Below are 24757 nucleotides of genomic sequence, written 5' to 3' on the forward strand. Positions count from 1 at the left end.
TCAACTCTAGCACAAGAGCTAGCAGCAGACACAACACATAATGAGAGTCCTCAGTAAAAGCCTCCTTTACATGTCCATCCATCCATCACTCAGCCGCCTCTTCTCTGACTGCCGAGACATGTGGCAGAGTGTGCCTGGGGTTCCCTGAGAATGACGTGCTCAAAACCACGGGGGGCCCACCGGGGTGCCACCATCGGGAGAGTGGATGTTGATGTTGAGTTTGGAGGGTGGGCCGCTCCTGTCGCTGTGGTGTGTCACCTCCGCAGCGACGCTGTCACCAACAAATGGAGCTGTGAGTGGAACCCTGCAAAGAGGAACCTGCTGAGGTACTGTTTGAATCAGCTTGTAGCTAGTGGCTGACTGCAGCTTCTGTTTGATCAACAGCACTGTGTAGTTGGTGTGGGGGGCTGTCCACCTACAAATGACCATCCACTGTCAACTCATAATGGAAATTTACTGTAAGTGGTTTAACCTCCTTACATAATGTTCATTTTCCATTGAAACAGGATGGGTTTGAAAAGATCTACATGCCCAGTCGAAATCCCATGTTTTCTTGTAAACCTTTTCTGCCATGATTTAGTAACTTACACAACTCAATTGAATTAATTTTTTTCAAGAGGTTGAAATAATACATATATATAATATATCAGGTTGCACAACTGGGAACAGCCAACCGCCCCCTCCACCCACCTTTGTAACTGGCTATGGTTGAGAATTAACCAATCACATTCAGACTCACTCCCAAGTAGATTTAAATGTTGTCCCTGGGTTCATTTGTGTAAAACCATCTATTTTTTTTAGATGTTTGTAAGAAAACACTGGGTCCAATTAACACAAATAGTTGATTTGGTCAATTTTTTTTTAAACCCAAGGTGGTTTATTTTTTTTACCCGACTGTTTTAGGCTGGCATGATTAATTGGAGGCAGCACATGGCTTGTCACTCTACAGTGTTTCTTATGAATCCTAAATCAAGTTCATTTGTTTGAGTGATCTCTTCCTAACATTTGGTCCACTTTCTATAGTAAGCCCAAAGGTGCATCATCCCTATTTTGTCTTTTTTTTTTTTTTGAATCGGGCATAGTGTTGCTATGTCTACCATATTGAGGCTACTGTGATAACTTAACCCCCAGCACCTCTCTGCATGTCTGTAGTGATACTCAACCAAGAGTTCTGTTTAGCTGTAGATTGGGCAATGGTCAGCAGTAGCTCCATCATTGTGCCCCTGGCAGAATGTGGGCAAGATGACAAGGCCCTAACTAAACTGGTGTGATTGCGATCAGTCTGAGACACACACACTCACGCGCACACACACACACACTCACACACGCGCACACACACACACACACACACACACACACACAAATACACACACAAGGGCCGAGAGCTGACAGTAAATAAAACCAGGGACCCTCTTTAATTAGCTCATTGCCCGAGGGAAAACGAGGAAAGTGTGTCAGTCTCTCCCTCATGTTGGCTACGACTCCATCAATGTGAGCGTGTAAGCCAAGGAACATAGTGCTCTTTCTTACCTAGTCTATTGTAAGTGAAAGTTTAGCTTGTTACATTTATAATTTGAACTGCCCTCTAATTAAAAGAAAACATGATAATCAATGACCAATTACTTTCTGCAAATATTCAAAATAATTGTGTCTATATAATTGTAACATGGATTTAAATTACAACTAAAGCTATTAAATGGGAGGACTCTATATTCCCCCCCCCACACACACACACACCCAACCACACACAAATACTCATTAAGTCGAACATTGACTAGGTCAAGTCTGTCTACCTTTGTGTATCACCGCCAATTAATCCAACCTGACTTCATTAGCCTGTAATTACATGAAACAAAAGAGCCCTCCATCTCATTGTTTTCCTGGAGTTGGTGACCCTCGTCAGTCAGCAATTTAATGGGATACCTAGAGCACACATAATTTTTCATTTCTGGATTTATTTACCATTTATACAATGAACCCACTCAAAAAAATTATAACCCACAAACTATGTAGAAATTTCATAAAGGCACGTGTTTTCATGTGATGAGTAAATTAATGTGGACCATTTAAATTCTTAGAAAGTCTGTCAGCGGTACATTACTGCCCCCTGCTGGTAAGATGCGTCACTGTACTAAAACGAATAGTCGAGCAAGCATAAAATTTCATAATTAACCAAATATTATGTTTTTCCCCGCCTAATTTTCAGTATCAAATCTCAATTAATTTATAATATTTATTCAAAAATAGAGTATAGGGAGATGGTTAGCTAGGAATTTAGATGTGTGTACATATAATTTTTGTTGTTTTTGTAATTATGTAACTTTGTGATATGACGGCGTATAAATGCATGCACATAGCTGAAGTGTTTCTAAAGAGAGGGTTGATTCTTAAAAGTATCTATACAATATATATAAATATTTTTGTAATCTATTGAGTGATACTACTGCTCATCAAAAAGACCAAATAGATCCTGATTTTGATCAAATTTAATCTCGATACTTGCTCACACACATGGATTTACTGGAAATAGGCTAAAAATGATTGGAGGAAAAAAATCACAGATTTCCACTTCAGTGCCCATATAATGTCAACGGGACAATGCCGAAGTAAAATATAGTGGGAGTTAGAAATCCCCCTGACCAAGGTTTAAATCTGTTATACATCAATCAAGGCTTAACTATCATCCAATATAATGGGAGTTGTTTTAAAAGTGGTTGGGACCCAGTGCAGAGGAGGAACATGTAGAAAAGGCCAGCAAGCGTATGATTAGCTACACGTCATTATCAGCACATGGCAGTGGCCCTGCAGCCACTATGAGTGGACTATCAGTCTCCACTGTAATGAAAGGCCCAATTAAGGACATTAATTATGCTTCCTTGGCACTCTACTACTCTCTTTTTAGCCTGGAGAGCACTTAGTCGCAAGCCGCACGCTCCCTCTCGGACTAATCTAATCTAGTTGAGGAAGTTTGTCATGTTTGGCCAAAGTGAACTTTGCAGGGCGAGGCGGCATATCCAGATGGACAGTGCAGCGGCGTTGAGCTCCTCCATGGGCTAAAGATGTGTAGTCACACAGAAAATGCAGTGTGATCTCAAAGAGTGATTCTACAAGGTTGTCTTAATGTGCTGTGAAAAACCTGTGAGCGAGACAGATGCAACATGTTTCACATCAGCGGCATGCCTGACAGCACTTGACTCAAACAAGACATGAGAAAGTCAAGGCGCCTTCCGCCAGTTTGCATTTCACCACACGCAAGTTTATTTTTTTTATCATCATTGGGCTGCTAATCACATGGAGTCACATGTGCTCTCAATGTTTGCGGCCGCATAGTGCCTGAGGCAAGCTGCCTCTATATGTAAAGAGAGTTGTTTGCCTTTATTGCACTCGGTCTAGTGCACCAAGAATTAACATAATCATTTTAAATAAGTACCCATTATGCTATTACGCAAAGGGACCAAAATCAACTTAACCCTGATAGATGACGGACTGACGAATAGATGCATTTTTCTTTTTTTTTTTTTTCCCTTAAAAAAAAGTACATAATACCATGGAGCTCAAAGCCAACCTAGCAAGTCTTCAACCATTTGCAGAACATCATACCTCAATTTTCTTGGCCAATGAATCATTAGCATGCTTATTGCCCTCACCGATTATCCCCCTACGTACGGCACATTACGGAAGTGTACGATTGGCCAACCCCCCGCCTGCACAATCAACACGGAGCGTGAATGAATGATCAGCCATTAGCAGGTCGGCTGTGAACTGTGAAAATGGGCTCTCACACCAATGACTGCAGGAGGCCTCGACGTTAGCCTAGCAGACTTCTCGCAGGGGCCTGCGCTTGTCGTCACACACACGGACACATACACACACACACAGGGGGCAACACACGAGGGGAACGAACGAGCCTGCCCTGCCCAATGTAATGCAGTGGAACACACCGACTAGTGTAGCGTACTGAAGCCCAGTCTTGTGGAGGACTGTGTGCAAGATCATAGCAAGACTTCTTGCTAGCATATGCTTGTGTTTAATGCAGCGACCTGATTCTGCATGGTGAGTTTACACATACCCTGCAGTGAAGGTACTGTGTGCGTGTTTAAGTGTGCGCGTGTGTGTGTAATATCAGTGTGTAATCAGTGTACCTCAAACAGGCTGAGTATAACTAGGCCTGGTGTTGCAAGAGAGCTGCAGACCTGCTCCTCTCTGCCAGAACAAGTTGACTTCTATCAAACCCTGCACTCTGAATGTGTGTGTGAAGTTGTCATCGTGCTACTGGAATCTCCACCTTCAGATGAGCTACAAGTTAAGGTAGTGTGAAAACAGGAAGTAGATGTGTATATTTGTGTCTTGCTTGTGTTGTTCCTTTGAGAGTTTCTACTTCATGCATGTGTCTGTGCAAAGTGCTCCCATTGTCTGTGTGTATGTGTGAGAGAGGGTTGGGGGAGGGCGTGTGTGTTTGATGGATCAAGTAGTGCTGGTATGGTTTCTATGCACAGGAGGCTCTCAGCAGTCAACATGGAAGCAGCCTCTGCAAAGTGTGGATGCGCTGTTAATATGGCAAACAAAAACTTTATGATTCTATTTATCCTGAGCTAAATTTAATTCATGCACCTTTACTGCAGTTTGGTTAACCAAAAAAAAAAAAAAGACCAACGATTTCAACAAATAATTTTAGACATTTAGTATTCATCTACCCCTCCTGCTCCCCAATGATCTTTTTATTAACAGTTGGGGCTTAGTTAGTCTTTTAAAAGTGATGTGTAAAGTGTCCTGAGACAAAATGTTCAAGAAGCAAACCAGCATCTAAAAAAACAAGTGAAAGCTATTTTGCAACTGCCATGGTTTAAAACAACTTTAGTCAAAAACTTGATTTCCTTTGTCATTGTCAAAGCACTTCGCTGTTGATCCTATCCTTCCTGACACATGTGTATGCTTTTAATAATTCAGTTTTGGGTTAAAGCAGAGTATTTCAACAAACCGAGTCAAAGATGGCACATTAGTCATGAGCGAGAAAGCGACACAAATGTGAACATGAACAATTTTCTTCTTTATTCACTTTGACAGTGTTGAGGTGCACGAATGGGACAGGCGAGGAATCTGGATAGCGCCGTTCAACCTCACGCCTATTTGTTTTTTTTCCACTTTCACACCCAAGTCTAATTTCACACCGTGGAGTCCAGGCTGCGTGATGGCTCATAGTTGTGTCTTAATTCAGCGGTCCATTGGACCACGACGAACCCAGGGCCGCTTACTGGGCCCCGGAGCTCACCAATATCAGCTCTGCACGATGACGCCTGCGTGCGCATGGCTAATTTGGTTGTTAGTGCCGCTACCGATGGAGGCAAAGCGCGTCGGTTGGCGGGCCAGGTTTTAGTTCCACTCGCTGGTCTAAATGTGCACATGGAAGCTGATGTGAACTCCCTCTGGGTTACGCTCCTGACAACATTAAAATAGGTTGCTTTATTTCATTGATGGAGATGCTCACGCCTGGATGGCAATGTTTCTATTCCAATTGTTGCAGATTGCATGCACTGATGGGTTTACTTTGTGCGACAAAACATTTGCTTGTTAGCACATACTCTCTTTTATATGGAAAACAGGGTGTGTGTGTGTGTGAGGGGTGGGGGGGTGGTACACAAGCAGTGCAGTGCAGATCTCGGTCAAGGTTGCTTTTGGCCTACGTCAAAATGACAACTGTGACAAAAACAACAAATCAAACAGTTGCTTAAAACTTTTTCATTGTGCTGTCTTGACATTTACTGTCAAACTAAATTTAAAATGTGAGAATTATACTGTGTATTCAAACCAACTGAATGATGGACTAACAAATGACATCTCTGTCGCAGTATTACAACCGTTGACGCAACAGTTAGTTAAACACAAATGCTGGAGCAACACATTTAGACAGAATGTATATCACTAGTCACAGGCAGGTATTCTTTATCCTCTGTGTAGAGTGACTAACATCACAGCAACGTATTGAGGAGTTGAGACCAAATACATGCTCAATATATCTTTCATGTGTCGCTGTTATATTGCCCCGGGTTGCATACACCCCATAAAGAGCAGAACAATGTCCATTGAAGTGAATCCAAAAAAATGTGGCAAAACCGATTTAATTTCTTTACAGTTCTTACTGCATGGCCTAACCTGATATTTGAACCCAGAACCCCCCTCAATTTTGAGGAAGACAATCTAATCATTAGGTGTCAATTACATAATCACAAAAACATCACTCTAGTTACAGAGACTTCTACAAAAAAAACTTTCACTTCAAAGAGGAGCAGTTCTTCCAGTTCCACTTTTGTATCGAATGTTGACTTCACTTTTGAAATCAAATCCTCCCACTCTGTGTGTCATATTCCCCATCACCACACCCACAAATGCTCTTCTATCTCAAACATCTTATTATCTCCCTGATATATGCACAACTGTGCATTTTTTTAATGTAATGCATCAGAAGTTCTAAGCACATTTTACCATCTCACTGCATGCATCCCTCAATGCAATTGACTCATCTCCAGGAAGGACACTGTGTGTGTTGTCGCCAGCTAATATGTGAGCTTAAAGCAACTAATGGTTGAGCTTTACCATCAAACTCTCACACCACTGGGATTTGTAGATTAGTGTCGCTTTTTGAGCTCACATCCCGGACCGGCTGATGTGCCATCAATTGCGGGGCCTCGATGCCCTCATGCAGATGCAGCCTTGCAGTCATGATAATGAGCAACAGGATGGGGCGCAACTGTGAGACGAATCCCGCATGCATGTGCTGTAAAGTGTGAGCACTTCTAACTAGATTTACCTGATTTGTGCCGGTTTATGCCCTGATGTGATATGCAACAGCCAACCTCATTATAGGACCTAAACATGTTTGTGTGAGTGAGCGTAAGTTCACCAATTAGGGTGAGGATTGTGAGAAATGTAGTTGTCCCTTGTTAGAGTGCTTAAACAAAACAAGAGAGAATGTGATGAGGGCCAAGCTAGTGTTGCATGCTTACTTGGGTGTAATGACCCATCAACTGTGACATCTTGTTGCATCCGCTTCTGCTTGCCTTCACTTGTCTGTCTGTGCTGGGCCGCTCCCTTCCTCATTGCCCCTTCAAAGCCACCAAACGAATTTTACCTTTATGACCTGATGGTGAACCTCAGTCACAACAGTAAGAAATCATTATAATATTTTTGATGGCTGGATGGATGGATGGATGGATGGATGGATGGATGGATGGATGGATGGATGGATGGATGGATGGATGGATGGATGGATGGATGGATGGATGGATGGATGGATGGATGGATGGATGGATGGATGGATGGATGGATGGATGGATGGATGGATGGATGGATGGATGGATGGATGGATGGATGGATGGATGGATGGATGGATGGATGGATGGATGGATGGATGGATGGATGGATCACACCCTGAAGGGTCACACATTTTGGTTTTGGTTTTAGGTCTAGTGTTATAATTCTGTTATGATCAGAGGACGTGTCTGTCAGATGTGGAACGTATTGTGTCAATGATGTGTTCTTGTGAAGACAGACATTTGCGTGTGTGTGTGTGTGTGTGTGTGTGTGTGAGTGTGTGTGTGTGTGTGTGTGTTTGTGTGGGTGGGGTGGGGGGGTATCTGATGAGTCCTCTCACTGGGACACTGCGAGGGGCCCGGACGGCCGCAGGCTGTGCTGTGAGCTCCACCTCTGACAGGCTTCATACTTATTGCTCAATGACATTCCATGTTTTTCTTCAGTGTGCTCTTAGATTGATTCCCCACATATGTCCGAAATATCTCCAGAGCCCTGAAGCGGGGTGACGGCCACAGTGGCGCACACTGAGTGAGAGACAGAGGTGGTGCTGTTCATGATTCGGGGTATGCGTAGCTAAAATTTTGAAAAGCCAGTGAGCCGTCCAAAATCCACAGATGACTGATACTGCTAAACTGGGAGAAAAAAAAAAGAATTTGGACAATCCCAAGAATTGAGTCATAACGTTACAAGAATACAAATGTAATGGTGCTCAGGGCTGTTTCTGAGAACTGCTATTGACAATTTGTTTGATAGTAATTGATGTTACGATTGCTGTGTTTACAGATTCAGTGAAGCTAACCCACTCAGTGATCCACGACGAAAGTGAAGATGAAGACTTAAAGTAATTCCAACTGTACAGGAATCTGGAGAACCGGCAATTGCTCTGGTGCAAAGGTGAGTATCTTATCCAGAATTTGTACTCAAGTATGGTTATTAGAGAAGTTAGTATACAAGTATGGTTATTTTAGAGTAATGTGACTATTTTTAAATAATGTAGAAAAATAGCAGGACAATACTCACATTTATCAATGCTGTCATTTAAAATTTTGCTCATTGTAATGGAGTAAAAGTAAAATGTCTTCTTTCCGATAAACACTGGAGTAAAAGTAAAAAAGCATGTTGCATTAAAACTATCATCTGACAAGGACACTTTATCCCAAGGGTGTAACAGAGTAAATGTAATTCGTCATCCCATATCGGCATCAACTTCATCTTTCTCCTTGAGGTGCACTTTTATTATTGAGCGCATGATGACGCAAAGTTCCCCTGATGGAAAAGGATCTTGCGTGCGTTTTTGTGGAAGTGATTGGGTTCACTTCCTGCTTTGTTTCCTCTGCAATGAGATGGGAGCGGAGGCACGACTCTACTGTTTTAAACACTTTAATGCAATTTAACAAAGCCTCGTATCCTCTTCACGTTTCATTGGGGTCCTCTACGTGTGAAATTGCCGTGGCCTGGGCTACACGGGGGCGCAGCAGAGGCGGGGTCACACCGCAGCGCCAGATGTGGGAGGGCAGGCGCAATTAATTGCTACACATTGTTCAGTGGCTGTGTGCGCACCTTCATTGAATTAAGCGGTGCTCTCGCTCTCAGGGCGTGACTGTTTGAATAATGCGAATGAGGTGTGAGGGCCTCTCGCTCACAGCTGAAGTCAAAAGCAGCCATTGCGTCCAATTAGCTTCCATGTCCTCAAATCACATGCTCAACTTGTCGTTTCGTGAGCGTGCGAACTAGCGAACTTTAACACAAATAGTTGTTTGTCACTGGAGTTTTTATTTTTGAAGTTCTGGCATTCTTCAACAATGTATTTTATTATTAGATATATGAGCTAAGAAAAAGATTTTTTTTGCTGAGCACAGCATCTTTTTTTTAACATCGTTGTTTCAATTTCCAACTTTCAATGGATTGAAACAGTTAGCGTATGATACAGACTTGTTCTACATCATTATGTCCTCTGAGGTCTTGGACCATCTAAGCAGCCCAGACTGACTGCCATCAGTGGTGTTGTGGTGTCCACCCTAGACTTGACCCTATCTGAGAGACTCCTGCATCTCCAGCACACCTCTCTCCTCCACCTGCCCCCTCTTATATGGATGGGGTGCTTTGAAGGGCGGTGTATGTGTGTGTGTGTGGGGGGGGCAGTAGCGATAGTGGTGGAGGTTGGGGGCATTCTGTTCCCCCTGAGGCTGCCTGCTGGAGCGAGGTGACCCAGCTTGTCGCTCGCTGACCTGTGAGAGGGACATTATGAAGTGTGAGTGGCTGTCACCCTAACTGCTCGTGACAGCACGGCTCCTGGTGCAGCTGTGCCAGGCCGCCCCAGCCAGAGAGCTGGCGTCCATAGACGGCCAGGGCCAAGGTGGGGTCCTCGCGACCATGTCTGTGTCGGGAGGAGAGGGTGCTGAGGGTGTGTTCAGGCCCCTTGTGCTCTCATGGTGTAATGCCTTCTCCATTGATTCCTAAGCTTAGAGGGCGGCCCCGAGGCCCTGCAATGTCAACGCAGCTTCTGTCGGGTTTGGACAACATTGAGGAGTGAAGGAGGAGCTGAGAGACCAGGTGGTCTCCTCAAAGCCAGCAGGGTTAGCACATATCCATAACATTAGAAGCCTGCGATATTTGTTGTGACTAACTGTTTCACCCTCTTGTCACTAAAGAGATTAATCGCAGGCTAAGCTGTGAAATAAATGGAATCATTGTGAGGGGAGTCCCTGCTTCTCTGCCATCACCTGTGCTGCTGTTTGCGACCAATGTTATCCCGGATTGTTAGGAATGTGAGTGATTAGCAAAAACGTTGGTAGGAAGTCATCTAAAAAAAATTCATTTTAGGATCAAACTAGATCTCCATGTGTACACAGAAACTACTGCAGCGATGCAGTACAAATAAACTGGTGGACGAAATGTGATGATGAATGCTTTGTATTATTTATGATAGATAGCTTATCGCTATATTGGCTGGTTTTTTTTTTTTAGTTAATCAATTAGCTGACAGACAATAATACCCATAAAGCTTTATAGCGAAGTGGCAGAGGTTCAGTTTAAGTTCATCCTTAGTTTTAGTTTTTTTTAAAGTTATTTTTCTTATTTAGAAAGTCACTGGTATTTTGTATGTGTAGACGGGGGTTCTAAAAAGTATGCCAGCTCGGTGATTGACTAACAATCAGGCCAGGTTGTATTCTGCCTTAAGGCAACCCTAAATCAGCTAGGATAGATTTTTTTGGCGACGTCTATCTTGCAATCCTGCTGAACACCTCTAGAGTGAGGCGCAAACCTCCGTCCTTATGCACGTGCGCCACTGTCACAGCTGACCTGCGTCCTCTCTCCGGAGGGCCTCTCCCGGTTGCGCCCAGCTGGCGCCTTGCGAGAGGGCTGGGCAGAGGCAGGAGGCTGTGCCAGCTCTACTGGTGCAGAAAGGGACACACCAGGCAGACAGGCCCAGTGTCAGCAACAGAATGCTATCCCCCTGGCTGCGACACAAACATATGCCAGCCTAGTCCATGTAAAATATGCGTGTGTACTGTATGTTTACCGCTGTGGCCCAAACGCACGCACCACCAGCACCAATGGAATCATGCCAAATTTGTTTGGTCCAACTAGGACAAAATGTTTGTTTACACATCATGACAGCAAACCAGCTCGCACATGCCTCAAATCAAATCTCCCTACACCGTGGTGGGAAATAATGAATTATGTACTTTTTTGGACTGCATTGCACATTTTTCAGGATCTTGGGTATACACTGAACACGTAGCACAAAATATATTCGTGTGAATTTTTGAGCTGTGTCTTAAACTTTCCTTCAAGTTTCCAAGCACTTGTTGCGAAGTAGCATTCATGTTTTGGGCTAGCCCTTGATTTTTCCAGCCCGGCGTAGCCTGCTTGTGCTCCCCGCTGCCCACCACTCCAGTTTGACCTTCTTCCGGCTGCAACTTTGTTAACCTAACTGAAGCCCCCTGTGTTGACAACAGCGGGGATGCCAGAAACCTTTGCCCATACATTGTTTGTGTAAAAACTTCGCCGGAGTCCGGACTTGAAATGTCAAGCAAAAACCACACAGATACTGCAATCAATTCAAGCATCTTTCTATGCTTCTGCAAAAAAATGGATTTGCATATAGCCTTTGATTATATTGTAGGGTTTATGCGTGTTCATCCAAACTTCCTTATTGGTTTCTATGTGTGTGTATGTGTGTTGACCTGTTTCACACAGGGAGACCCCCAATTGTGCTCCGATAGCCAGCCGAGCTCAGTCGAGCAGAGCCTGTATGCTCAGTGGCATTTCACACGCCCAAACGTGTGCACGTAAACACATATGAGTACCATTTATCTAGCTGGGGTCGCATGTGACACATGCGGAAGGTTGGGGGGGGGGGGGGTATCTGAGCGGGGGCTCAGATATTGAAATAATGGTCTCCCCTCATAAAAGCTTTGCACTAGACTGCAAGTCTTAACTTAAGACCACCTTGTCTGCCGCCCCTCAGAGCGCTTCCAAGCAGACTTCCGTTTTAAAAGTTACACACCTTTTATAATCAAGTCAGAACCTTTTTGAGGTCGCCCACGCGGAAGATGTAGTCACCTATTTTTGCACAGACACTTTTTGAGATGTGTGTGTGAAGGTGGGCTATAGTGTCTCAGCTCATCCAACTGTGAGATGCGCCATTCCCCATACAGCTATCATCTCACTAATGGTGTTTGTATCTGTTCTCCATAGGAGGCAAATGAAGCTTTTAAGCCAGGTGGATGGAGGGAAGGGTGAGGAGGCCTTCCCACTGAAAAGATTAATTGACTTTCTGCACAATGTCACTTATCCTCTGACTGGTGAGTGCTTCCGTGCTTGGGCTATGAAATAATATCATTGTTACTTGCAGAAATTTGCATGGTGGACAGCGAAGGCAAAAATTGGAGAACCCACGTTGTGCAGGTGTATCTACCGATGTATTTGCAGTAGATGGCTCATCTTGTTTCTATAACTTCAAGCATGGATTTGGTTGTGATGGATGAAACCGATGTAACGATGAACAAAGACTCAGGTTCCCCACCCCCACTCCGCTGTAGATTCCGTCACCACCCACAGCTGCACAGACTTCTCCTGTCACGGTGATAATCTCTTTGTCACCATCCGTCTGTTGCAGATTTGTACGTCTGATTCGGTGAATGTCCGAGTGGCTGGTCTGACTTCAGTGCCACAGGATGTTCGTGGCACTGTTTCTGTGTGTGCATGCGTGTGTGTGTGTGTATCACTGCCATAGGTGGTGGGATCTGCATCCCTGTCAAAATGAGTAACTGTCCAGATTTACACTAGAATATTAAGGGCATAAACTATGTTGCCTGAGAGGTGAAGATTTTTTCAAGGTTAGAATTTGTAGGCCCTTAAAGACTGCAACAGGTCTTCAAACCAGAAAGAAACCAAACATTCTACCACGTAAGAAGTATTTCCTTGGAAATGCGTTATATTTTCTTAATTGAGCTAGCTAATTTCAAGAACTGTTTACAAATTCACTGAATTTACAAGAACATTTCTCTTCTCCTTTTATGTAGCTTACTTTAAGTAATATACACTAATAATTATCAAAAATAGCTAAGAAATAACAAAAACTATCCTAAAAACAAACGATTTGGACTTGATTCAGGACATTAAAAGTAGAAAGCGATATAAGTAACGCGCACCTTTAACCAGATTCGGTCAGATAAATATGGAATTAACATCGAGAATATGAAAGGCATTGCTTGGATTAATTACTGGTTGAAAGTTTTTGTTTTTCTTCAAGCTCCTTTTCCCTTCCTTTGCCTTTCATTCCCTCGCCTGACGACACCTTCTGTTGTTTGCTCTCCCCTTGTCACTCCACTGCAATCATCCTCGCAGGGGGCCTTGTCATCTCTATCTACTCATATCCTCCACTCCCGTTCGCTTGGAGCACTACTGCACTTAAATGTCAGGCTTGATGAGCCAGCCACACCCACCTGCCACATCAACTCAGAGCCCGCTAAAAGCTTTTATGGAAGCAAGTTTGAGCCTGGTGGTTGATACAAATTAAAGACTTTCTTCTTTTTTTTTTTTGGGAGGCATCTTGGCAGGGAAGACAGAACTTTTGCAAGGAAATGAAATGTGGTCCTGAGAGTGTTACTGGTTGCCATCTAGTGGCTTCACATGCTAAAAGGTGTCGAACATAGTAATAAGTAAAAGTTATTTTCTTTATAATGCAATCTGTAGCATTTTACTTGAGGTATTATGACATTTGCATGACAGAAAACATGTCCTTCCATTAAAAAAAAAAAAGGAATAATAAGTTGAATCATGTGTGCAGGGTTGCTTCCTCAGATGGTATTTTTCAGTTTTTTATTTAATTTAACAGTTGAGTAGGATTTAGCATTGTTTAAAACAATGATGTATTATTTTAAAGAGAGACATATAGACTGTAAACCATCCATCCATCCATTTTCTGAACCGCTTAGTCCCCACGGGGGTCGCGGGTGTGCCGGAGCCTATCCCAGCCGTCATCGGGCAGTAGGCGGGGGACACCCTGAACCGGTTGCTAGCCAATCGCAGGGCACACAGAGACAAACAACCATTTGCACTCACACTCACACCTAGGGACAATTTGGAGTGCTCAATCGGCCTGCCAAGCATGTTTTTGGGATGTGGGAGGAAACCGGAGTGCCCAGAGAAAACCCACGCGGGCCCGGGAGAACATGCAAGACTGTAAACCAATGTAGCAATTTCCTTAAAGTTGTAAGAAATATACATCAATTTTCCAATATCTCTTTATTTCTAGTTCCTGATTGTAATATGGCTGATACTGATATCAGCACCAACACCTGGTATCGGCACTCGCCCATCCCTAATTCTGTAAGACTCACCATACAAACACACAAATCCATATGAAGAGACATAATTAAGACAAATTCTACTATTTGCAATCATATTTTTTATTTGTAAAACTTTGGCATGTTAACCAACCATTTAGATGATTAGCCAGGTATCTACACCCATAAACGGATGAATGATACAATATAATATGTACACTCTGCCCGCACAATATTTACAGTCTCAATGCTTGCTCCTCACTATACATCATTCATTATACACAACTGAACCTCGTCCAGGTGATTTAGTGCAACCATATGTGCAGCCTAAATAAATGAACAATATATACAGCGTTACCTCAAACATGTTTTGACTGATAAAACATATCAGTCGTACCCGACTTTATGCTACCTGACTCAACTGTGCAGTGCAAATTGTTTCATTCAGATTCTTGTATTCACTAACTGGCACAATCTAACGGCATCCAATCTAAGAATATATAAATATTTTTATTCATCATATTTTTCCACCATAAACATTTTTAGTCCACTTCTTGGGGTCGGTGAGATATCACTAGATTGCACTGGTGTACCTACGACTATGTCTGACGGATGTATAATGAAAATGTGACTACAACAGCATTGATGTATCGCTACGATTGTATTTATAAGAGATGATTATTGTGTGAATGTTGAACTACATTTCACTGCACAGCAAAGGGTGCTACTCATTTGCAAAAACAGCTTCAATTTTACCTTGTGCAATTAGCATCTTACATAGAAATGTTGGACACTCATTTATTTGGCTTTCAAAGCTACAAGCAAACAGAAGCTTAAACGGCAGCAATCGTTGATCACAGAATAATTTCAGGTTGGTTCATTCTAAAAAGGTTTGCTATGAATGTGGTGCTCGCTGTCGAGCCATGCTGACTACTTGTAAGCCGAGTAACAATGTCATAAAGCAACACGACACCAGTTGGATGAATGTAATACCTTCACAGCTACATGGTCCATGAGACAGGAGTGACTACTTTTTGTTTTGGACTGTAAGGGTCCTAAACTGCAGCTAAGGAGGACAACCACAAATACACCATCAAAGGATTTGAGCTTGTTGTTACTGCACTGGTGACGTTAACTCAGTTCACTTTGAAATATATACATTTACCGAAGCAAAGAGTGTGAATTGAAGTAAGTAAGCATGAAATGCTGAGTGGCTACTTTTATTGATTTGCCTATCAGATCAGGTCAGCTACTGAACCAAATGGATGGTGATTAAGCTGCAGCTCACTACACGTTTGAATACTGAGCCATACAAGACCAAACAATAGTAAAACATTCACATTGAAGAGATTTCCTTGGAAATATGTATTTTAACACTGGTTTGTCAATGTTATTAAAGCATGATTTGTCTAATGTCATTTGGTTTTAATGATTAGAAATATACTTTCACAGGACACATATGAGGTACAAGATGTTCTACATCATTTCCTCACTCATATAGCATACTGAAGCTGAAAAGTATCCAAAATATTTGAAACATCTCTTTGTATGCAGCGCAGTGCATTTGCATTTGTATTTGCATTTGCATGCATTTGTGCCTTATGAAGAGCCCAGTGTGTGTCCTCTTTTAAAATGGCAACTGTGAGCAAACCGGCACATTTGACAAAGGCCACTGCAACTATAGTATTTGGAACCAGAATTTTAGACATCTAATTCCAGAGGCAAGCATGAAAGAGTTATTCTTAGGGAATTATTTATAAATCACATTATAATGCCTTATCTACCCCTTTTCTTTAAGGTCTGAATTAATGACTGTACTCCCAACTTTCTTCATTTCTCTCCGCTGAGCCAAGCTGGAGGACTGAACAGGTTCTAGGACCGGAGCTGGAGTACAACGCCTCAAGGCTGAATAGGTGGCGGACAGCGCTCCCTGATGGACGGAAGGAAGGCACATAATAAACACCAATAAATGGTAAACAGCGTCACCTAACGGACACAAAAAACATGGCGTCTGCATATTGACACAATAGTTTGAGCTGTGACTGTAAATTGGCTTTTGAGGTCTATGGCTGGTGAGACATTGACATTAGAGTCAGATTTACAAATTTATAAATAGAGTTGTGTATTTGCCATTAATTATCAGGCTGATACTAAAAACTGATATTGTCTGGGCTGATGTTTGAAGTGGGTCTCAGCTGTTATAAGAGGACATAAAATAAGAACTACCTTAACAGTGAGCATATCTTGTCTTTTGAGGACTTTATCAGAGAGCTGGTCTCTCCCCACAATCCAAGGATGGCGAAGGACCTAAAAAGAAAAAAACAAGTTTCATCGTAATTTCAACACCTTATAAATACACTAACAAACATGCATATTTGTGATAGAGGAAATCAAAATCATTTTCAGTGCTTTTTTATATATTACAAAATGTACTAAACAGTCACACGATTGGGAATAATACACCTGCATACCCCTGAGAAAAAAAAATCTGACTTTAAAAGGTAATGCTGAATTGATTTCACTATAAGAGAAGTATTTTGTAATCGAAATGTTGATTGTTGATATAGCTCTAAATGGTCTTGTCATTTTATTTGGTAGTGGTTGAGGTGAAAAATTCAAATTACCTGAGGGGCAGTCAGGCGCTGATGGGGGTCAACATGGAGCATCTTAGTCACAATATCCTGTTGAACACATACAGACACATTCACAGTTATGTTGGATTGACCCACGAAATAGAAGCAGTGTTTGTGTATGGATGTAAAATCAGCACAAACCTTGGCAGCGTCTGACACCAAGTCCCAGTTACCTCCGCTGATGATGAATTTACCACAACCAATTTGAGCGAGAATTTCCTCTGCTGAGTCTTCAGGACTGCTGGCAAATGGACTGAAACTTAAGGGGACATAGGAGAGTGAGATTAGGGGCACTGAAGTCACTGCAGGAACTTGTCACCTTACCCAGCAATCATGGTGTACAGCAAGATTCCCAAGCTCCAAATGTCACAAGCAGCATCATAACCCTGCTTCTTTAGAACCTGCCCACGAAAAAGACAAAAACGCATGGCCAAAGAATCCCAAGTGTTTCATCTACGTATATCTTTACTTTAATTTTACCTCCGGTGCCATGAACGTTGCTGTGTAACATGGGGTCATCAGTAAGCCATTTTCAGCTCGCAGCTGTTTGGCAAAACCAAAATCGCATATCCTGATGCATTCTGGGAGTCCTCTGTCATCACAGTAGCAAATGTTGCTGGGTTTCAGATCCCTATGCACAACCTGAAAAAGGCATATAATCATTTTGGAATTTTCTCGAAAAATCACTCCAAGGAGTGAAACAAACAAGCAATATTTTGTAGCTGTTGCATTAATCTTACCCCCTGGGAATGTAAATACTCCACAGTCTTGGTCAGTGTGCAGATGATGTCGGATGCATCTTTCTCTATGAAATTTGGCACGGTCAAAACTCTGTCAAGCAGCTCACCTCCTCTCAACAAATTCTGAACCAGGTACACACGTTGGCCATCATCAAACACCTAAAGATGGGAGCATACACACAGATTAATGTAAAAGTAATGAAAAAAGAACTCCAAAATTGAATTATAGGTTGCGTCAATTCAGATTCAGATTTCACATACGTCCTTCAACGTGTTGATATTGGGGTGCTGTCCATATCTTAGAAGAATCTCAATCTCTTCAGATGGATCTTTCCTTCCTCTCTCAATAATCTGCAAATCAGAATCACTCATCAGCATGTCCACAAAAAGTACAATTTATTCATATTTAATTATATTGCAAATATATTTCTTGTGATGGTAGAAAGCTGTTTCGAAGGCCACAATCTAAAGACGATGATTATGGCTACCACAAGTGGTATGCTGGCACCCTCTCGTGGTAAGTGAAAGACTGATGCTTTGATTGTCAGTCACACATTCATGTTATGGTTTTTCAGAAGAAAGTGTTTTGTGCATAGTTACATACACACACCTTTGAATTCCCACCCCATATTTACCTTCACTGAATATTCCACAGCAGTCACTCTATGAAGACATCTCTTGTAGACTGAGTTGGTTGCCTGGCTTAATTCTTCCTTCAACTCATAAATGTCACTGAAGGCCACATCACCTCGGAGATGCTACAGTCACACACACATGCATGATTATTTGTGATAATAGATTGAGAGGGTTATGGTGTGTCTTAATTGTGTACCTTTGCAATCGGATTAATGGTGTTGCCCTCCTGGCGGGCAGGCAGAACGTTGGCCACACTTGGTTCTTGACTTTGATTGGTGGCAACAAAACTGAAACCACGGAACAGCTGGTGTGTGTTTGCACTGGGTGGGATGCCAGGAGAGTCTACATTGGCAAAGATGTACAAGACCACATGCAGAAGCAGACACCTTGGTTTTTAACACATTTTGGTTTAAAATGTGACTACATAAGTATGTTTTGTGGTTACCAGTGGGTGTTCTGGAGGTGAACTCCGGGTCAAAGTGAAAAGTGTCCTCGGGTCTTCCAACGGTTGGTTTGAATGGTGGCCGAATTTCTTTCCTGTACAATTTCTAAAATGAAACAATAATTAAATTAGAAGCACAATGACACATTTGACCCTGAAATTGAATATTGAAAATGACAGTGTATAATGGGTTTCTATTATACATATATTGTTGTTGTTTTTTTTTTATCTTAATACATTTCATTTTATTCTCACCTGACACCACCGCCCTTCAATTAATAAAAATAAAAAATGTAATACTTCACTTTTCCTATAGATGTCTCTACTTAATAGAAAATGCCTCACTGAGCCTTATACTGAACAAAGGGTGCCTGACTGTCACAGCCACTTGGTCTCAGTGTTGGTCGACAATAGACATCAAATAAAACTATCTTTATTGTCCAATCTAGTGATGCTAATTGTGACGGCAAAGAGTTCGCTGAGTGAGATTTATAAGGTTATAACCTCGCTCACAGATGATCAAACATCCCTACTAGAATGGCCATTAAAGCTAATAGGATTAGTACGTTACAATATAATTTGGGGGACTGGCACAAATGGGAGGTAAATGGTTCTGTTAGATGTCTAGTGGCCAGCTCTTAGCTGCGGCGTGTAGTGTACAGCTACGTATCATATAAAAATAGTGGTCATCATATACAAAACATTTTTAAAGTCACCGTGCATCATACAATTTTACACATTTGCATGTCTTAACATTGCATACTAAAATGTCAGCGCACTCACATTCCACTTGATCGATGCGAAGAAACAATGACTCTTGATTTCATCCACCCCATCAGGTCCTGCACCTGTGAATCACACATTTATTGTAATGTTTTTGTTTCTTTTCCAGGGTTGCCGGGAGTTGAAGTCTATCCAGCCGAGACCTGGAGCCTAGACTAAATCACACGGTAAATGTAAAGTATCATAACAGAAGGTCTAAATGATTTTAATGTACACAATACCTAGACGGTTAGCAGGGTTCCTCTTGAAGAGCGCTCTTAATAAACTCTGCACCTCAGGACTAAGGAACTGCGGCATCCCCAATTTGGCCCTTCAAAAACATAAAAAGAAACATTCAACTTTCCATAAATGAAGTCATGTTTTTCTTTTGTGTGCTTCATTTTGTCTCTTCTATTACGAGACATGTTTTATTAACAGTCAATTCCAATTGACAGTCAGTTAATCAACTAATTTATTCTCATCCCTAATGAAAACAATACTAAGTGTATCACTACTTAAGAAAAACGCTCAATGACTAAGAGGATTTAATCTTACTTTAGAATAAGGGCCATTGTTTCTTTACGATCTTTTCCTTGGAACGGCAACGATCCTGTCAGCATCTCAAACTGCAAGACACACAAGAATACTCTTCAGAACAAATTGCACTTGGTGCTAATGTACAACAAGAGGGCTAAAAGAACAAACAAATGTTACCATTAATACCCCAAATGACCACCAGTCAGCGCTTTGTGTATGCCCCCTCCTGTTCACCACCTCTGGCGCCATATACTCTATGGTTCCACAGAAGGAATACGCTCTTTTGTCATGGTCGATTGCTTCCTTACTCAAACCAAAGTCTGGTGGCGGAGAAATTGTCTACGTTTAGAAGGAGGGGCAAGAAAAAAACAACAACGTCAAGGTAGGCACACTTGGATGTACTTACCGGTTATCTTTATATGTCCTTCTTCATCCAGAAGAATGCTGTCGAGAAAGATGAAAATTGATACATCAATCAAAAAAATAAATGACCGAGCAATCACATAAACATAACCTCCATTGGCTGAGACAGCAAAAGAAATGTGCTTATACTTTTCAGGTTTGAGGTCCCTGTAGATGATTCCCAAGCTGTGCAAGTGGTCCAATGCCAAAGCCAATTCTGCAAGGTAAAACTTGACATCCTCTTCTGTAAACATCACCTGGAAGATAAAAAGAAAAGACATATCAAAAAACATCCAACGCAGTGACACTGCAGGGAGAAAATATGCTACAGTATAGTCTTGGGAACTTTCTTAAATCTGTGTTCTACACAAACGTGGCTTGACATTGTTTAAACCTGACAAATACCAAACTAACCTCTTTTGATAGACGAGTGAAAAGGTCTCCCCCACGGAGGAAGTCTAGGATTAGGTAGAGCTTCCCTTCTGTCTGGAAGGCTACACACACACGCACACACACACACACACACACACGCACGCATGCACATACACACACACCAGATATGACACATCGGGGCTTAACAACTGCGATAAGGCTTTAGGATAATCACAGTGTTATTGCTCAGCACGTATTTAGAGTTGAAAAGGTGAAAAAGTGAGCCTGTTCCAACGTAGTAAATTTGTTAAATAACAGCTTTGAGTAAAACATATCACTTTGAAACATTGGGTTGGCGAATTAAACAGAGTTTACCGTAGTGCAGTTTGACTATAAATGGGTGGTTGACCTCTGCCAAAATGTCTCTCTCCATCTTGGATCGCACACGATCTCGAACTTGGAAGGAGAGATGAAGAGATTTGACATAAACATCCTTCTGGTAAATCTGCATTGCATTTACTTGATTTTAAAACATATATGTATTTCATATTTTTAGAAGAAAAATCACTGAAATCACTTCTAGTGGGCCTTTAGAAGTCATTTGCAACCGTACCTTTAAGTGTGGCTTTTTTCAGGACTTTCATTGCATACAGTTGTCCTCGGTCCACCCCTCTGATCTTTCGCACCAAAAATACCTGAAAATGATCAAGTTCATCCATCAGCGTTGTCAGTAATACATTATCACTGATGGAGTGGTAGAGCGTTGTTTGAGACGTCAGATTTCCAATATGTACCTTTCCATAGGATCCCTGTCCAAGCACCTTAAGTAGCTGGAACTGAGACGGGTCAGCTTTCTCAAAGCCTTCTTTAACATGGTGGCTGATGTCTATCTCCTTGAGTATGCTGTCATCCTGGTAGAAGAAAACAGAATTGCAGCCATTTTTGCTACTGTTCAAGTACAGGAGCAGAATTGCAGAGACACTAATTTCAAGGGCAAACTGGAAGAAAAGTTTTGGCCAATTCATGCAGAAACATATTTAAGGTTTTGTCGATGTTAGTTTATGTCGAAGATGTTTGAAGGTCAGCGCTCTTGTGTTCCTCATAAATCATTCAGCCATGAATTTTACAGACCTTGTTTTGTGCACTGGGAACAGTTCCAAGTACATTGTGCAAGTTCCAAAGGTGAGGAATAGAATTTTGAAAAATGTGTTGATAAGATAAAAAATCAAGGTGAGCAAAAGCATGTGGTCCAACCCGCTGATAATGAATCCATTTGTTAAGTGTGTCCTTGCATCAGAATATGTCTTGAAGGAAAAACCTAGCACATTGAAGCCCCAACGTGAGACTGCCATAATGAAATACCAACATGCATTTGAATTTTCATTACCAGGTGAAAGCTAACAATAATGCATCAAGGGCCATTGACCTCAATTGTACACAGGCGGTGAAGCATAAAGCCTTTTTTCAGCTTATTCAGTCAGTTTAATCGAGCATATGATTACGTGCCAAACTGCACTATAGCACATTTGTTTAAGCTGAACTGGATGCCATTTTGACGGATCACTTTTTGATGGATCCTGGTATGTATTTATGAAAAGGAATTGACAGTTACCAGTTACAAAAAAGACATTGCTAAAAATGGAGAAACATTGCAAAACCAAGCATGTTTGTATTTGGTAAACAACTCATAACACTTATGGATGATAGACACTTTTGAAACTATAGACCCAACACAAATGTTTTATTTAGCATCTAAATAAGTTCAATCACCATCTACTACAGATCACAGCTGTCAGCCTCATGCATGGACTAAATGGACTAACACTCCGGTTACAAAGACCATCAGGGCAAAATGATATGCAAAAAGGAAACTTAACTTCTGTGTATCACAAGAGGTTGTCAGTAACAGTGGTAACGTAAGATGGCTGACCTCTGGCTTCAGCGATTATTAACCCATTCATATATACTGTAAGTCCGTGGCCCCATGTTGCGGTTGTTAAATGCTTCCGCCATGTTAAAGAGGAGTTTCCCTTAGCCACTGTTGTTGAAGTGCTTGCTCATGTCAGGATCCTTTGAGCCCAAGGAGAAACAATTTTAAAACCCTGGTATTGTTCTCGTAAATGCAAATTTGCCTCTCTGGCCTTTTCTTGCAGGTGCATGAATCATCCAAGCATCATATTACTTACTGACACTGACCGACAACCTAGCAGGTAAATGGACGAGTAAATATCTTTATTTATATAGTGCTTTCACAACAGCATATAAAACAATTTCAATAGTGCACAATATTAACTATATGCTTTGTTGTTTGAAGCAGTTATAGATGATGAATGTCTTTCATCTATTTATATAACAAAATACAAAGTGAGCCGCTAAACAACATGCTGCCACCCTGTCCGGCTGACTCTGATCTGTTTGGGCTATAAATAGACCACCCTTGCCGTGGTATCCATTGAATCAATCTGTCTGAATCCATTTATCTATCAAGCCGCCTGCCCGCTGGTTTGCTCATCTGTCTGAGTGCATTCCCAAGACGCCTGCCTCTCTCTCGGGCAAAGCAGTGGCCAGCTGAGGTGTCCTGGACCCCCGGACAGGCAACGACATTGGCGACACAGCAGCAGCAGTGACCTCACGCCACATTCCATCCCACAACAAACCAAAGGACACACAGCACTACCATGCTGCATAACAGTTTTTGAAAATCCAGCCATACAATGGACATTGTAAACACCTTGAGCTCATCTCATTAAGATGATCTACAACATACCTACACATTTTGATGGTAATATTATGGGTATTATACACACACACACGGGCACGCACACAATGTTTTATTATATTTTGAAAACACTTTTGAATTTTCAAACTATTGCTGAGTAACTTGTTAAATTTGTTCACATTGTCATCAATTATATGGTCAGTGTGAAATTGCACAAATAGTGAAAATGTCTTCACTTTGTCATGTTTTAGGTTGAAAAGCTCTATAATGCACAGGAAGCAAGAAATATGTCGCTGGATCATTAAAACAAATGACCAATGTAAGTATACAATACAATACAGCCATTTAAACAATGCACCAATCGATTGTACAATTTGTGCCAGACAGGCCTCTATTTTCCCTTATAAATTTTGGCATGCACATGAGCACACGTCACGTATTATGAGATGCTTTCTGATCAAAACGTGGTTTACTTCACCTGCAGGCTACAAACGTGACCCACCTCCAGCTGACAGAATCCCGTCGCGTTCTTGTTCCGGGCGGCCTTGTTCTTCAGGTAGATGGAAAACCATCTCTTCACAGTGAATTTTCGCGTGCTGGTGTCCATGGCAACGATCAGACCTGCGCATCTGTTCCCTTCGCAAAGGACATGTCTCCGTGTGGAGGTAAACGCGCACGGACGATCGGATTTGATGGTGTCTCTAATAGGGAGGCGATTCCTCCGCTTGTCCTGTCATGACGCGGTCGATGTGGCGTTTGAATTTCGCCATTATTTCCATACAACCCGCAATCGCCTTCTCACCTACTGTTTATCCCGGAGCTTCCGTATCGTTTTCTATGCGCATGAAGGACAGGTGAACCGGTTAAATCGAGTGTTGGCTAAGAAGGGGTGAGGTGCAGCCTGACATCAGTTGCCCATGCGTGTGTTGATCCTCACCCTCCTCTTGCCGCTTCCCTCTTCCTCCCAACAGCATGCAGCAACAGCTGGCGAGATCACGTGGTGTCACCTTGTTTGTCTCCCATCGCATCCTTTCTCATTTAACCTCACTCTGATGGAGGCAAAAATTGAGCGCAATGATTCTGAAAGCAGGATGTGGGAAAACAAGTCGGAACAGAACAACCAATGGAAAATGTGACATGCTGTGGATGACATCGATCTTTCAAATCAATACTGATTGATTGAATTATGCAGCGCTGTCCGGGGGGGGGGGGGGGGGGGGCAGTGCGCGTGTACGTGCACGGATCTGTCATATCAGCAGCTTTGCATAGCTGCAGTGTTACATAAGAAGGGGTGGGAGGTTATGCTGTGAATGAATTTTGCACTCTACCTGGGTCAAGTGACCAAAGCAAAATCCTTTTTTTTTAAATTTGATATTGTTAATACCATTACAAAACAGACCAGCAGCAAA

The 24757-nt window shown here is 42.1% G+C and overlaps 1 protein-coding gene and 1 long non-coding RNA gene across 6 annotated transcripts; one reads left to right on the forward strand and one right to left on the reverse strand.

Moving 5' to 3' along the window:
* Positions 1–24467, forward strand: LOC148400702 (uncharacterized). The gene is made up of 12 exons (XR_015857452.1): positions 1–292; positions 385–458; positions 4152–4308; positions 8092–8202; positions 12013–12119; positions 15959–16077; positions 19449–19506; positions 20415–20481; positions 22783–22839; positions 23118–23411; positions 23600–23667; positions 23833–24467. It is a non-coding gene; the product is annotated as an uncharacterized LOC148400702 (long non-coding RNA).
* LOC148400703 (ribosomal protein S6 kinase alpha-2-like) lies at positions 14213–24403 on the reverse strand. 5 transcript variants are annotated; one of them, XM_088370793.1, is made up of 22 exons: positions 24286–24403; positions 21424–21540; positions 21243–21324; positions 21005–21085; positions 20672–20751; positions 20408–20514; positions 20262–20299; positions 20033–20175; positions 19874–19944; positions 19561–19649; positions 19340–19404; positions 18560–18662; positions 18311–18456; positions 18114–18236; positions 17740–17829; positions 17479–17637; positions 17219–17380; positions 17063–17139; positions 16880–16997; positions 16730–16786; positions 16332–16412; positions 14213–16035 (listed from the first exon to the last, which is right to left on the reverse strand). In XM_088370793.1, the coding sequence occupies exons 3-22, from the start codon at positions 21271–21273 to the stop codon at positions 15886–15888; spliced, it is 1971 nt and encodes a 656-aa protein (XP_088226919.1). In that variant the 5' UTR covers positions 21274–21324; positions 21424–21540; positions 24286–24403; the 3' UTR covers positions 14213–15885. The 5 variants fall into 5 exon arrangements, with proteins under 5 accessions (XP_088226919.1, XP_088226914.1, XP_088226918.1 ...); XM_088370788.1 differs by having other exon boundaries at positions 23851–24342; XM_088370792.1 differs by lacking the exon at positions 24286–24403 and adding an exon at positions 22816–22913.
* Positions 24468–24757: the final 290 nt, after the last annotated feature.

Source organism: Syngnathus floridae, chromosome 3, assembly GCF_059516105.1.
Source record: "Syngnathus floridae isolate MCC-2025c chromosome 3, RoL_Sflo_1.0, whole genome shotgun sequence".
NCBI lineage: Eukaryota > Metazoa > Chordata > Actinopteri > Syngnathiformes > Syngnathidae > Syngnathus > Syngnathus floridae.

Bases quoted from the DNA above. Each gene is read 5' to 3' on its own strand.
- LOC148400703 (XM_088370788.1), bottom strand. From the start codon at position 23,955: ATGGACACCAGCACGCGAAAATTCACTGTGAAGAGATGGTTTTCCATC. The intron at 18,457-18,559 runs GTAACCACAAAA...TTGCCAATGTAG, and splicing joins CACCTCCAGAACACCCACTG to ACTCTCCTGGCATCCCACCC. The intron at 16,998-17,062 runs GTAAGGTGACAA...TGTCCCCTTAAG, and splicing joins CTGTACACCATGATTGCTGG to TTTCAGTCCATTTGCCAGCA.